Raw genomic sequence first — 15,670 nt, 5'->3', positions numbered from 1 at the left:
TACATGATTCATAGCCAGAAAGGGCGTGAGTAGGGGTTACTTCAAAATACATCTTTTCAGCTGGAGTTTAGTTTACAACTGTACTGTAAGCTCAGAAGTCAATTGAACTTTCAGGTGAAAATTATCTGAGTTATAGAGTGTACTACAAAAAACAATTTTGTAGAAGAGAGTTTGCCAGAACAGTTATATACAAAATACAGGGTAGCATAAAAAATAAGTACACAAAAAGGTCAGTCTAATGCATTTTGAAAACAATGTTTGAAAGTAAGCAAATATTTTTGTTTCATTTTGAATTGTGATTCGTTTAATTTTCATTTCCAAGGCTTCAGCTTTACTGAAATTTCAAACTTATATTGCCAAAATGTTTGTTCTATTTCTCCATATTTAATTGTTTTGAGCTGTTTATCTCTAATAACAGAATATATTCAAATTGGATCCCACACTGACATCTTATCAGTGAGAGGCAAACCATCTTTTCAGGTCATACCTGATACGTCAGAAACATTTTTTTTTCTGTTTCATAACCATTTAGAAATTAGAATTATGAAATATAGAAAAAAAATAAAGCCTTCCTGGTTTTTTAATTAGTATATTGCAAAAGTATATTAAAACTATTTTATGATTTATTGTTTTAAACTATTCTGCTGAAGTTACTTTTAACTGTAGGAAGTCTCCAGAAAGCACCCGAAATTACTGTAATATCACTTATTCTTCCATTTCACCATCTGGAGAATAAATTTGTCCAAAAGTTCTACATTAAGGAGCTCTGGTACTTCATTTTAGGTACCTTGCTTCTTTGTTAGCTTTATTAAACCTCATACTCTAAAATGAATGTGCAACCAAAAAGTAATTCTTGCCTTTTGGTTTGACTCAAGGAATGCTGTAACAGTTCTACAGTGAGAGGGATCAGTTCTTGTTATTATTAAAAAACATACCATAAAGCATGCTGATTTTTTTTTTTTTTTGTACTAAAATATATTTATTATTAGAAAGAAAATAAATTTTAAAAAGAAGGTTCAGGTCAGGCAGAATCACTATCTCAATATGTCATGTAAAATTGTAAGGGATTGTTGTCAGTTTAATTGTGTTCTCCAAATAAAGAAACAATTGCAGATATAAAAGAAAGATGGTACAGTCATATGGTGTGTGGGTAGGCTCCTCTCCATGCTTCTAACCACTCTGTGTGATAGTACTACCCATTATAAGGCAGATATTGCATGGCAAATATTCTTTTCTCCAGATTATTACTGAAGTAAATGAAGTAGAAAATGAAATGGAGCTGATTTACCATTTCTTTCTCCTAGAACCTTCACCAACCACAAAGTAACAGGCATGATAGTAAATCTATGGACTGGATGCTCTGTAGTAGTATTTGTCACTTGGTATTAATTTTTTAGTGTCATTTTTGTAACCTTAAAATATTGTGAACATCTTTAAGTGAACTCTTACTGAGATAGAGTTTGGAGGGCTGTAAGGCCCATGAACCTTGACAGTTCTGTCCTTCCTATGCAATGACACTTGTCATCTTTCCACAGCGTTGACGACCGACCAGGATTTGTTGCAGTTGAGATGAGATTACGTAACTACTATTATGACATTTCCCACTAACAGCGTGGAGAACAGCAGCTTCCTCATCTCCAGCCAGCATCCTCGGAGAAGCAGTTCATTTTCCAAAATCAAACAACCTCAATTTTTGTAATTCCATTTTCAACTTGCAAAGCTCAGAGCTGGGCCTTGCGTCTGTAAGGTTGCTTTTTCTTACCTTCTGCACAAAATCCAGCCACAAAAGAGTTTTAGAAGTGTAACAGTCTCAAAGTGCACAGCAAGGATGTTATTAGATAAGATGCTTGTATTTCTGCTACATTCCATTTCATTTTATTTACAGCTTTATTTGCATCATATTTTGCAGTCCTGTAAAATCTATTTCATGACTTTGAGCCCTCTTCCTCTCCTATATTGGAATGCAGATTGGAATTTAAATTCTTGTCATCAACATTCTTAACCTTTAAATGTATTTAGCTGTTCCAGCCTTCCCTTTCCTCAAGGAAGAATAGCATAAACATTCCTCACTATGAAGGAAATTCACTGTGCAAGTGTGTCAGATGCTTTGACTGACAATGTGTTTGATTTTATCACCAAACCCCTTTACACCAAATAACATTATTCCTAGTAGTAAAATAAGCAGAGGGGAATTGGGAGTTCTGACTTTCTAACATCATCACATCTTTTAAACGTAGCCATCTTCTTTTGTTCCTCAGCCCAGCTGTTCCTCAGGGAGTTATTTTTTTCCTAGTGAAAACTAGGAACTCAGAGGCTTGATCTCATATTAGAAGAAAACATACCAGCATGTAAGATGATTCTATATTTTAACATAAACTCCAGCACTGCATTCCTAAAAATACACCTGTGATAGAGCAGCACTTACCTTTTCTGTGCTCTTCCATCCTTCTGCAGATATATTTTTTCTATGTATCTGTTTGGGTATACCATAGCTCCTTGTGTTGTGTTTTGAGCAGCAATCATTTCTATCTTTTCTTCAAACCTTTCTTTAAAAAGCATGTGAGAATTTCACCATACCTTATCACCTCTAAAATTAAATTTCACATCTAGTTCAAATATTTTATAATGGGCATATGGACAACAAGATTAGTTTATAATGGGCATAGAGGCAACAAGATTACCAGCTCCAAAACCTTAGTATTTGTCGTGTGGGACAAATCTCTGTGGGCACCTCAGGAAAAGGCATTTGTCTTATCACTCTTCTGTAATGTAGTGTGTATCTCCATTAAATTGGAAGTATAATAGAGTAATAACAAATTATGTAATCAATTTCTGATTCAGTTTTTACCCTTATGCTTTGCTTGCCCAACCTCATTTTAAATATTATCAATAGCAACATTTCTATCACTTATTACTCACAAGCAGCTATTTTATTATCATTTGCATATATCTCAGGAATCTACTTACATTTGTCTGCTAGATATAGAAATTTTAGAAGAATATAAAGAATAAGATTTAGAGCTAGATATATTTATTGCATATGGCTGGTTAGAGTATACATGTTTAATTTTTGTGTGAACAGAGTATTCTTAGAGATGCAGTGGTATTTTTTTCTCTCTAGTAATTAAATTGTGTGAGCAATTAAACTGAGAAAGGGTGAAATAATTTTCATAGAAGACAGGACTATAAACAAATGTAGAAGCTACTGGTATTTTTTTTTTTCTTTTTACTGAGTTTACAGTCTATTTGTTAAATAATATCTGGTGCCTTTTAGTCTTGGCTGTCCAGTGCAAGGCACCACACACCACAGGCTACTGGAAGATACTGAGTGTAATAGACTGTGTTTCAAATGTGACCAAACATGACTTACCTTGAAGATGATTTAATTTTTGTTTTGTTTTTAAGAAACATTTTTCTACAAGACCGGCTTCTGTAGAAGTTACCCATAGTTACACATAGGTGTTTGTCACTTTAGCTATATTGCAGAGAATTTGTTATCTCTACATGTGCAATTAGTACAGTTATGGGGATATTAGTTATAAACAAATTGCACAAATCTCTATGAACCAGCGAGTGACAGTACTCAGTTTTCCAGAATGAGAGATATATTGATCTCTATCTCTCACTCTCTTTAAAAGTGATGTCTGATACAACAAACCTGGAGGATTACTACTTCTCTTCTGAGTGAATGTCAGCATCACTTTCTGGAGTTACTTGATTATTTTTAACTTCATTATTACATAATAAAAGTTTACAATGAGAATATAAAGTATAGTGAAATAAATGGATTTGGGTTTAAAATTTTAATTAAAGATACTTTTATAAAATATGCTGTCTTAACAAGAATCCTTTCATAATTACATGCTCTTTAAAAAATCCTGATGCTGTGCAGTGCATATATGTACTGACTTACTATGATTGTTGTGAAAGACTGAGATTTTCTTACTAACAGTGAAAGGTACCCACCAGGAGATATAAGGCCTCTGAAGCCTGGGCTACTTTTGGAGAAATTCAGGGATAGCAGGAAATTCCCAAAATATGCACATTGTTGTTGCACCTAAGTCTTTTCAAAGTGATTTACAACAATATTGTGCTGAATCTGAATAGTTAGAGATGCCTGGAGTCAGTGCAGTGTATCAGCTAGCCAAGAATTTCTGCCTTATAGATGTCAGCTTCGCAAGATTTAAGTCACAGTATATGACATGGGGCCTCCCTCCGATGCAGACAGCTGTTCTAGGTATTCTAAAATAAAAACAGCAACATCTTAGTCTTTCATTTAGCTTTTTTTTTGCATGCTCGTGTTCTCAGGAAAGCTAAGGCTATATGAGTGTGAATGTGAATTTGAATAATAAATAAGGCAGAAAGATAGACAACTCTTCAAGCAGCTAATTGCCTTTGGGAGGGATCCTTCAGTGACTGACTGACTCTGTCCTTTTTGGATGTTTTCTTGCATAGCAAATCTGGCCTAATTGCTGCACCTTCCCACTTGTGAGGCTGCACCACCAACTGACATGAAGGGACTTCTCTTTTGGCTATCTGGATATGGTTGCCTATTATTAGATTGGCTTGTCTCAGAAATGCCACTTGGTGTAGGCCTACAGAGATGATTGTCATGACAGAGTTAAGAGGTAGAAAACTGCAGCATTTAGTTTGGGAGGCTGGTGGAAATGAAGGACTAGGTGCTAACATGCTAAGAGGGCTTTTCATTGGAGGAAAACTGTGTATTTACACCTTTGGTCAGGGCTCAAATTTACAAAATCATGGAGTATGATTTTGAAGTATGGGAAGCATGTGGCTTTTTCCATAAAGACACACCCAAACATCTTAAAAGCCCTAGTCCTTGCTTCTAACACTGTGCAAAAAGGGAGTATTTAATCATACAGTGAGAAATACCCATCATTTTCACCCCTTAAATCAACACAGTCAGCCCTGCCAATTTGCCAAAGAACCCATCTGCAAGCAGCCTAGCCTGCACAGCCAGGTCGTGCACCACGGCAGCAGCGTGTCCTCACCCCAGCCCTGCCAGGAGGTGGCAATGCCTGAACACAGTTGGAGTGAAGAACTTGTCTGGGCATTCCTGGCACTCTCTACTCTGCCCCGGCTGTTGTGCCTGCGTGTTACAGAGGACACGCTCTCTCTGCTCCTTGCTGTGAAGCAATGTTGCATGTGAAGACAAATCATCATTTATTTATATGGTGAATAGTCAGCTGTGGATGATTAACAAAGACTTCTAAGACTCGGTGTCCCCTTGTCTTTTAAGTGATCACAGCAAAGAGGGATTGCACGCAGAAAGATACGGACTACGCCCCACATGTGCCTAGAAGGGAATGAGGGTGACATATGGATTGAATAATATCGGGAAACATTAAGCAAGCAGTTGTAATTACCAGCCTGAAGTTTAGTGAGGACAGACTCAAGAAAACTTGAAGACTGCAAGGCATGCAGAAGAAGAAGAAGAAGAAAATAGATTCCTGTTTAAAAAACAGTCAGAGATGTAGGGCAAGTCCTGAGAACAGTCCTCCAATCACTCAGAGTTCCCTGAAGCCAAACTAGAGCTGTGCATCTATGTCCAAATAGGTATTTTATTCTTTTCTGTCACGTATATGATAATTGAGACAAAGACCCACTGGGTTCCTTGGCATATAATTAATTCTGCATGGAGTGTAATGACTGCTTCCCTGAGGCAGTGGAGGTGTGCACATTTCTTGATAACCAGAGAAGAGAGGTAACAGGAAGCAGCTGGGGAAAAGCATTACACTACTGTCCATTAAAATTCATTATTTCAAATGTAAATAGTCCCTGGATGACCAGTCCAGTGTAAATGTGCAGAGATCATTAACTCCCCTTGTCTATCCACCATTGCAAATGCCTTAAAATGTCACATCAAGAAACTGTTAGGTCTTGCTTAACTGTGTCAAAGTGCTTGTGGGGGAATGCCACTGCCATGCACCTGCAGCCATACTGTCCACGTAGCACACTCCATGTGTCAGAGGTTCATTCAACTGAGTGCCAGGTTCCCTGTGCCTCTGCCATGTTAGAAATGCAACACATTTCTGCAATTACAGAAAAAGATGGAAAAAATTTTGCAAAGAACCATTCAATGACTCTGTCCTGTTCCATTGCCACCTGCCAGTGGCTACATTAACATCAACATCTGTTCTTCCTGCTTTAATAAAGAGAAATTGTGCCAGTTTCAGCAACAGCAAGAATATAATTGCATGACTGAGCAGCAGAACAGGTAGCAGAGAACTTTAATAGCTGTCTCTTGAACAGCTTGAAGACTTTCCTTTAAAAATATTACACACTTATGCACATATGTAAATATTTCTTGTCATTATTTCATACTTGAGTTCAATACTGACTTGTTTCTCAGTTGTTACTGCACAATCATTGTAGCTGCATCTTCATGTCTTGTTCCAATTTATGTGCAGATTTCACCAGTGTTACCAAAAGATTTCTCTCTGACTGGTGTATCAGGTTCCACCTCCAGTAATCTGAGGCTGAGACCAGCTGGCAAGAACTAATAATGTTGGTTTTCAGTGATAGTTCTAGAAGATAACAAGAAAACTTGTTATCTTGTTAGATAACAAGGAGATGGCTTCGGGGAGCATGAATACATCAAGAAATGCATGAGAGGTACAAGCTCACTGATCTTGTCAAAGAGCAGCACTTCGGGACATTTTTCCCACTCTACTTTGGACCATATGTAAATTTACTGTTTGGCTAGGTTTGATGTTTCTTTTCCCAAAAGATACATATTCAGAGTCAAAGTTTCCTTAATTTTCCCCAGTAATGACACATCTTTATACCCATAGTTGGGTATAAAAACCTAGATTATCAATATCATTTTGTTTCAGAAAGATTTCCTCTGTTGCCAGTAAATGCCCCAAACTGGGCTGTTTCTATGCATACAGCTACACACCTTGCACTCAGGAGCCGCCACGTTTTTTGCACACTTCTACTGCACCAGAGCACAAAATCTTCTTCTTTTTTTTTTTTTTTTCTTTTTTTTCTGTAAATGTGTTGTTGACTCTGTTATGGATCTGTCATGGATAGCTTTGGGTATTTTAGAATTGTATATCACTGGTATTACTGCTTCCCCAGGGGCATGAAGCAGAGAGGTACTATTTTTAAACTCTTCAGTCAGCCATGACTTCCTTTTTGTCTGTCCACTCTGTAGCTGCCATAGGGAGTGAGCATGGCATTCCTCATCTTTTTGTGGTTTCTACTTATAAGGAATAAGCAGAACAAGTAGTGGTTCTTGTTGGTGCTGGAGTACTACACAAGTCAGATTACAGGAAAAAGCAAAGACTGAATCATGTCTCAGAAATTCACCCTCCAGTGTCACATTGTACCCGAGTTAATGCAAACCAGAACTCCTGCTATACAAGCACAAGTACAAAGCTCACAGTTTGTTCCCAAAGCTCCCACAGCTTTTTCCATGCCAGCTATATAAAAGAAAAAAACAAAAACCTAACCAAACACCAAAACCCAACAACATTTAATAATATGACACATTCCTGTGTTTGTTTGCAGAACTGTATGTGAGCAATTTTATGAGTCATTTAATTACAAGGAAGCCAAGGCCTGGACAAAGAAATACAGTCAAGGTTTGCTTGGGTTGAGGACAGTCTCTTTCTCTCCCCCAAAATGAAAAGGTCCCAGTGTGTTTGAAATGCAGCTAGAAGGAATGAAGATATCAGATGCCACACCAAAACTGGACTCTGAGACAGCTGTGAGATTAGTGATACCTACATCTTTTGCTTGAAAACTGCCTTATTTGGTGGTGGTGCTCTGCCAGGCTCACAAAGCCAGCATGTCCCATTGCTTGGCCCCCAGGCCTCAGCAGGAACATGCTGATTACCACACATTAACAAAAAAATGTGGAAAAAACACCCAAATTCCGCACCCTCTTCACCTAACATAAACATCATACACTGAAAATGTCGTACAAACTGGGACATGTACTTGGAAGGGAAGGAGCATTTATGCCTTTAAATTTATTTATTCTAGTAAATGCAGCCAGTCTTTGCTCCTTCTTACCCAAGGAGCTCACCTGCATGCTTGTGTGCTGACTAAATGTTATTGCATACCTTTTGAAGGTCACCAGGAAATCAGTAACTTCAAAAGGTGGGGTGGGACGAGAAGGGAAGGGGGACAGACACTATACCCATCTCTTGCGAAAAAGGCTATGAAACACACTTTCACTCATAAGCTAAGAAATTTAAAGTAGCTGGAAACTCGGTCTGGAATATTCAGGTCAACAGTAGGGCTCACCTTTCAGCCTAGCAAGTTGTACCATGTTTGTAGAGACAATGTGATAGAGCACAATTTTACAAAGGTCTTTAATTTTGTAAAAACAATGCCTATGTAAGATTAAATTCAATTCTTTGGCTGAATTATTTATTTTCCTTTAGCTGTGCTTAGCAACATGCAATCATGTATAAATATGCCTTGCTTCAGAAATATTTTATTCTCACCACTAATTAAAGGTAAGTACCTTCCAGTCTTGCTCTTGGTTGCGGGAAGCCCACAGCACAGAACAAGATTGGTTCAGACCTACTCCTTTCAAAGAAGAAAACTTGCAGATCCTGCTGCATGCTCACTGGTCCCCTGCTTCTGCATGGCCATTTGTATTCCCATTGGGTTGACCATAACCATAATTCCCCTGCCACCCAGAGAAACTGCTTTGACTCTAGGTAAGTTATGTGAAGGGCACTAGAGAGCTGCCAGCCATAAGATACTTCTGTGGGAAAATGCTCCAGACAATGGTGAAATGGCAAAGAACACCTGGTACCACCTTCTGACACTGCTGGGGAACAGGATCTGGGATCCTGTTCTACTGAGGTGGCAACAGGCCTGGCACAGCCATGCAGCACAGCTGTTCTGCACTGCCAATAGCTGCTGATGAGCCAGGGGCAGAGTCTAAGGATGCCAATGCAAACCTCAGATGAAGGGCTGTTAGCAGTGCTGTTTCTGTCTTTTAGACAAGTGCTGATCAGCCTAATCAATTGTTTCCTCTTCCTGTATTTCAGATGGGCACTTTTGTGGCTCTCTGAGTAGGAATGCTAGTTTACCTGTCTGAGTAAAGAAAGCAAGGGAAGAAATGAGGCTCTAGATGTCATCACAAGAATGGTGATGTGCAGAGTAAGTTTTCATGTTGGTGGGATCTTTTGTTACATTTCGGAAAGGTGTCTCTTTTCTGTGTCAGAGTGTGGGTTTTAAGCTGAGCTTTTCCCCCACCCCGTTTTGTTTAGATTGAAAAACTCACCTAGTTTTAGGTGACCAAGTGAATCTAAAGGACACAGAAAGAAGTCTCTTACAGTGAGTAGCCAAGTGCCCATAAATTTCAAGGTCTATTTTTATTATTATTTGACCTGCAACTCAAAACCACTTCAAATTGGTTCTATGATGCTTATTTGTTTCTGTTCCTCACAGTCAGCATGTGACAATGAATAAACCAAAAGGTCACTTCCTGTAAAGCTCTCCAGGAAATGCTCCCCAGCCATAAACTCAACAAGGCCACAAAGAAAACCAGCTCAAACCAACCAAGTTTCCACAACTACCAAGATTGACAGGGAAGTTAGGGCACACACCTGTAGATCAGAATGGCCTCAACAGGTGGTCTCATCCAACATCTCTCTGACCCAAAGGACAAAACCTCTTCCAGCCAAAGAGCTCTAGGGTGAAATGAGTGTGCAAGAAGCTGACCAGAGGTCACCAAAGTTTAACAAAAAAGGGAACTGTTATTTCTATCTTTGTGTGCGCACACACACACACACACACACACACAGACACAGAGGCATCCCTGGTCAGGGATACTTACCAGCCAGCATGCCTTATTAATAAAAGGCAAATAGCAAGACCTGATTGTGACATTTCCTGCCTTCTCTATACTCATATTTTTCTAGCAAATCCCTGTTTCTGTTGTCATCTGCAAATTTTATTACAAGCAATTTTTCCTATATTTTCAACTCCACAGTAAAATAATGAAAAGGTATTGAGCCTAACATGAAATGCGTCAGCTTCCCCTGACAGAGATGGAGAGGAAAAGCTTCTCCTGTCATCTGTCACTTTGCAATCACAAAACTCATTTAACCTAGAGGAAAGGGTTTTAAAGACCCTAGAATAATAGCACAGAACTGACAGATCACACAACAAAATTGTTTTAATACATTCCAGATGTATTGCTTCAGTGAATTTAATACAAAGACTAATCTGAATCACTGCTCCTATGGTTGTCACTCTTCAATTCTCTCAGGGCTACATGCCAAATTTTTTCTTCTTTCAACTGCATGGCTTTCAATAAAGTCAGGCCAAGGGAGTACACAATTTGGTCCCAAGTAACTAGTTAAGTATTTGAAGCTGTTGCCAGCCTTTTATGAGCTCAGTTCAAAATGACATTTAGGGAGGTTTGAAGCATCTTAGATAAGAAAGATGCTGAAGAAATAGAGGAGGATCATCAGCAGAGAAAAAAAAAAAAGGAAAATCACTGCTACTGAAATAATAGAAATTACATATATAAACAGACATTTACACATTATTCCCCTATTGCCTAAGTAGGAGTGCACCATTAACAGAAATTTTCAAATTATGAAAGGATATGCAAAGTTGTTTAAATCCTAAACCTTCAGTTGTAGGGAAGTGATTTATTCTGTATCATTAAAATGTTTAGCTGCAAAACAGAGAACAGAATTGAATGTTCTGTTCAAATACTTACATAAATCCACAGTAAAGCTGAAAGATAGCTCTGGTACCATCTTAATGGAATCGGTATTATTTACTTAAGGAAAAACAGTATTTTGAAAATACTAAAAAAGACCAAAAAAATTAAAAAGACGTTTTGGCTATGGTAATGGTGAAGGAATCCAAACAATCTCTGCAAAAATAGCAGAAATTCAGAAGAAAATATTAATGTCAGAGAATCTTTTGTAGGAAAGAATATTAACTTCTGCTGTTATGAATAAATGAATTCTAAATTATTCTTTGTCTGATGGATTTTAAGAAGAATTATCATAATCACATAAACCTTCTTTCTTTCATATAAAGCTATGTATAACATAAGACTTCCCTTTCAGTGCCATGATCAGAGAAACTATTTGAATGAGGACATTAAAGCAGTGAGATTCCAATTAGAGTATGAAACACTCTAAATCTGTCAAAATGAGCTGCTTGAATTACTGCTAAACCCAGAAAACCCCAAATGATGGAAGATAAAGGTGAACAGAAACTCAAATGTGGAGCTGTACCCATTCCACAAGCCCCTCTCCCCCACCCTGTTTGATCCAAGATCATGTCTTTTTGCAGCCAAATTGTCCTTTTCCTGGTCTACGAGTAGATGAAGAATAAAGTTTTATTAAAAATGAAAGACAAGGAGAATATGTTACATAGCACAGGTTTGAAAGGCAGTGACTGTGTCTTGCTGAATGAGTATAATCTGTCTGATGTAGATGTATGTGGAAAGAAAAGAGAGCAATGTTGATGCCTGGGCTTAAAAGAGAAGTTTTGCATAATAGCTGAAAAAGCAAGATTCTTGCACTGAAAAATTTGAAGCTTTTTGTCAGAAATTAGCATAAAGCTAAAGAGACCTGACAAACAGCTGTTTCGTGTAAAAATGTTTTATGGGATTTCTTTTCAGTATCTTCAGTCTTTACTGCATCTTTTATGTATGTCAGGTATGCACACACACATACACAATCAGGAAATCTTTTATGGATAATTGTTGTTCAAAGGAGTAAATTAAGACATATTTGCCAACCCTGCACTGAAGTGACACTCTTCATGCCTCAGTGCATCCCAAGCAAACTCAAGGGTCTTGTCCATTACTTGAAAACAAACATATGGAAAACTATGTTTCTGCACTGTCCTGGGGTCTCTGGTGAGCCATAGACCACTCAGCCCACAGAAAAAAAATGAAGAAATTATCCACTCTTACCCCTGTTCTTAACCACTGACCTTACAGAGACTATCCCTCTAAATATTTACAAAAAAAAAAAAAACAAAAAAACAGATTCCTTCTCTGTCTGTGAAAATCACCTGTTTCTCTTTTCAGAGGCCAAGAACTGATAGTGTTGATGATTTCTTCTTTCACCTCTCCAGAAAAATATGTGCTGTGGGAGGCAGACATGAAAATGTCCTTCCCCTGGGATTTTTCTAGGCTGGGTGACATTTTGCAGTTGTTGCAGCGGGAAATGCCTGGTCCTGGCAGAGCAAGGCTCTGTGCTGATGAGGGCAGGAGGAACCAAGGTGTCCTCAGCAGTGACAGGATGGATGACAGAGGACAGGCACCAAAGCCCACAGCACCTGTGCCAGGAACCATGTGGGAAAACTGCCTGTCAGGGCAAGTTGCCCATGTGGTTGTCAGACACTGTCTTTGCCTTCCTTGGTTGTCCAACAGGTGACACTGAAGCTGCTGCAGCCACTTCGGCCATAGCAAGTCCAAAAAGGAGGAAGGCCTAGTATGGAGGAAAGGTAATGCTGCCCAAAGCAGTATTAGACTGCATTTCTTTCACACTTCTTTCCCTTGAAGAAGTGAATTTCCTTCACTGTTATTTCCTTAATAGAAACATGCACTCTACTCTTCATGTGTTTCTAGGGGGCTGAAAAAAGAAGTGGAATAACCAATTTTCACTATCCTCCATTCAGATGCTGAGTAATTATATATTTTTCATATTTTCTCAGTGCTGCTACTAGTCTGCCTAGTAGTCATACTGTGGGCCTGACAGCTCTTGGCAGCAATAAGCTGATCATGAGCAGTGCTTGGCAGAGACAAATGGTAAGCATGACCTGTGTCATCACTACCCTCCAGGGCTTCCTTGTACAGTTCCTTATAGTATCCAAATTTTGTCCTAATTTCACTTCAATACACTCCCTAAGTTGTCTGTAAGAGGAAGTGGACTAAAAAAGGTACATAAACATAAACATAAACATAAAGGTAAGGCAGTTGTCTTAGCAAGCTTCAGCCACCACTTTCATGTCTTCTTAGGTACCTTTTGGATCAATGTGCTGACTGGAACAGACCTTAGCTGGACAGAAAAATAAGATTTGCTCCCCAGGTGCCATTCCCACATAAAGGAATCTGGTACAACCTCCTCTCTTGATTATTGATCATAACATGTTTCCCTCCTTTGGTTTTCTCTGACAGTAATACCAGTGTGAAATCTTCTGATAGTCTAGATGCACCTCATAATCTTTACCTCTGTGAAGCTGTTTATTGGTTTAGATTGAGTAGTTTTACATGATTAGTAGTTCTACACTTTATTTCAGGAATCGCTGTTAAGCCTAGACAATGTATTCTGGTCAGAGCACAAATCTTAGTTTTAGGGACATGACAGCTGTATTTTGAAGCTGTTGTTTGTTATTGGGATATTAGCAGAATAACCACCTTCTCTCAAATTAATTCAGAACCTACTATGGTCTATGATATTACTACAAAATGCTGTTGTAATAAGCAGGTGTGCCACTTTGCAGCACCTCTCCTAAGACTTTAAAAAAAATCTTAAATAAATGTTTTTACAATGCAATAGCTAACTCATTAGGAAATATGGCATTTAATAATATCATTATTGAAAGAGATTACTAACATATAAAAAAGGTATTTTTCCATATATATTGAAAAGTTTGAAGTCATATATCATTTCCATATGAAAGTTGATTCATTTCTATATGATAAGTTGAGCCATATTCATTGCAGGGCAATATCTACCAATTCCACTGAAGCTATACTAGGAATTAATTTTGCTCATGACGTCTTGTGTTCCTATTCTATATCAGCTACATTATATTATCTCCCTCCACAGGCACAATTGCATGTACGTCAAACTTGATTTGATGTAATTATTTAGGAATAAATTATCTTGCTTTGGCTTGTTTCAACAGCTTGGGGCATTTCCACCCTGTTCCCACAAGATTTTTCTGCCTGCAGAACTCTCTTGGCAGTTCTTCAACTCTGATCTAAAACTCAGTCTGAAAAGGTACAAATCCTTTTTGTGTACCTACTGTGCAAACACAGTTGTTGCTTTTTTTTTCTCCTACATCATGTCACAGCTTTTGCAGGTGGTTTATGAGAAACATGAATTTAAAGCATTTTTTAAGACTAATACACTTGCACATGAAAAGCAAGAGTATCAATGACACTTCAGGTGCTTGTGAGAAACACACCTTTAGATATCCATTGCAGCTTAAGCTCCTAAAATGCTTCCATCCTTAGAGAAAAGTAATCCATATTTGTAAACTATCATTTGTGTGTGGTTGTTCAGACATATTCTGGTCTACTGACAGAAAAAAAAAAAAAGTTAGGTTGCTATCACTAGTAGGAAAATTGGCAACCTACTTCAAAACACCCTGCAGCTAGCAGAGAAAGAAGCTGTTTTCTTCACTGTCAGGCAATGGTTCAGACTTGAAACTCAGAGAAGGCAAAGAACAAAGACAGTGATCTGGGCACCCTCCCCTTTAAACTCCTCCACAGGGACGCTCTGTATTGGCTAGCATGCAGACACACACTTGTGTTGCCTTTCTGAGGGTCTAGTGCTGGCAAGAAAAGTCTCAGTTTTGACTCAGCTAACACCTTCTGGGCATATCAGGAGCAGAAATGAATTTGGCAGATATATCAGACAAAACTTCGTACTTCATCTCAGGCCAGAGGGTGCTTCAAAGTGCATCATAAGTTGCTGAGAATGTAACTGGTACTCCTCATTTCTCTGGTTATTGTCTAACAGGTGTTTGTGAAACCTGCATGGTCTAGCACTAAATCAGGCATCCAGCAAATATAGAAAAGGTAAAGAATTGTAGGGGCTATCTACAGCACCCAATGAAATCTGCCTGCTCTTTTTCACTAAGTGTTCTGATGGCCAGCTCTGGTGAGTTGAGCTGCCTTTTTGCTGCATTTGAGCAATGCAGATCAAATCCAAGGTCTTTAGCTACTGCTGGACTAAAACTGATCAATATTACTGATATCCTAGAACTCAGGAACTCACCTAGGACCAGGACCTGGCACCAGCCCTCTGTACCATTCTAACCTGGAAGGAAGCTAGCAAGAACATCTATTTAGTAGTAGATATCATCGCTACATGGCACAAGACAAATCCCACTCCACCTTACATCTCTCATTTTCACATCAGTGCTTGGTGCTGACATGCAATGGGGTTCCCTGTCCTCTCTATGCTTCCATTCTCTTGCAGCAGGCTGAGGAATGCCATCCCCTCACTCAGTCCTCATTTTGTGAAATGGAGAAACTCACCACCACAAGATGCTTTGTGTAACAGAATTATAAAGTTGCAGAAAGCAATTAGGGAAAGCCAGGGATTGAAGGTCCTTAAAAGGTCTACTGAAGAAAGAGAGGCAACAACCTCCAGCACGGCAAGCCTCTAAGCCTAGCTGGTAGTTAGGAAGTCTTATACCGGAGAATTCTCTAGGAGCCTGTGTTTTTTCTGGTCTAAGCTTATGTCAGAGACAAGATGTGTGAGTGGATGAATTTTTCTTCTGAATTCATGTGGTGTTGGTTCTGTAGTGTCAGTTTAGTTTTTCTGCTTTTCAGTGAGATATTGCAGGAAGAAAATTAGAAGGGCCAAACTAGAATTCTATCTGGCTGCAGATGTAAAAGGGAATGAAAATGGTTTCTATAGATACACCAGCAACACAAGGAGAGCTAAGGAGAATCTCCATCCTTTAG

General features: G+C 38.6%; 1 protein-coding gene across 2 annotated transcripts in view; it reads left to right on the top strand.

The window, feature by feature from the left end:
* SYK (spleen associated tyrosine kinase) overlaps positions 1 to 2,172 on the top strand; it is a 28,811-nt gene extending 26,639 nt beyond the window's left edge. For both annotated transcript variants that reach the window (XM_054002693.1, XM_054002691.1), the window contains one exon: positions 1,536 to 2,172. In XM_054002693.1, the coding sequence (XP_053858668.1) occupies positions 1,536 to 1,608 (73 nt within the window). In that variant the 3' untranslated portion in view covers positions 1,609 to 2,172. The remainder of the gene's footprint in view (positions 1 to 1,535) is intronic.
* Positions 2,173 to 15,670: the final 13,498 nt, after the last annotated feature.

This window comes from Vidua macroura, chromosome Z (assembly GCF_024509145.1).
Source record: "Vidua macroura isolate BioBank_ID:100142 chromosome Z, ASM2450914v1, whole genome shotgun sequence".
Classification (NCBI taxonomy): Eukaryota; Metazoa; Chordata; class Aves; order Passeriformes; family Viduidae; genus Vidua; species Vidua macroura.
The sequence above is the reverse complement of the archived record's forward strand: the minus strand, read 5'-3'. Positions and strand labels throughout refer to the sequence as shown.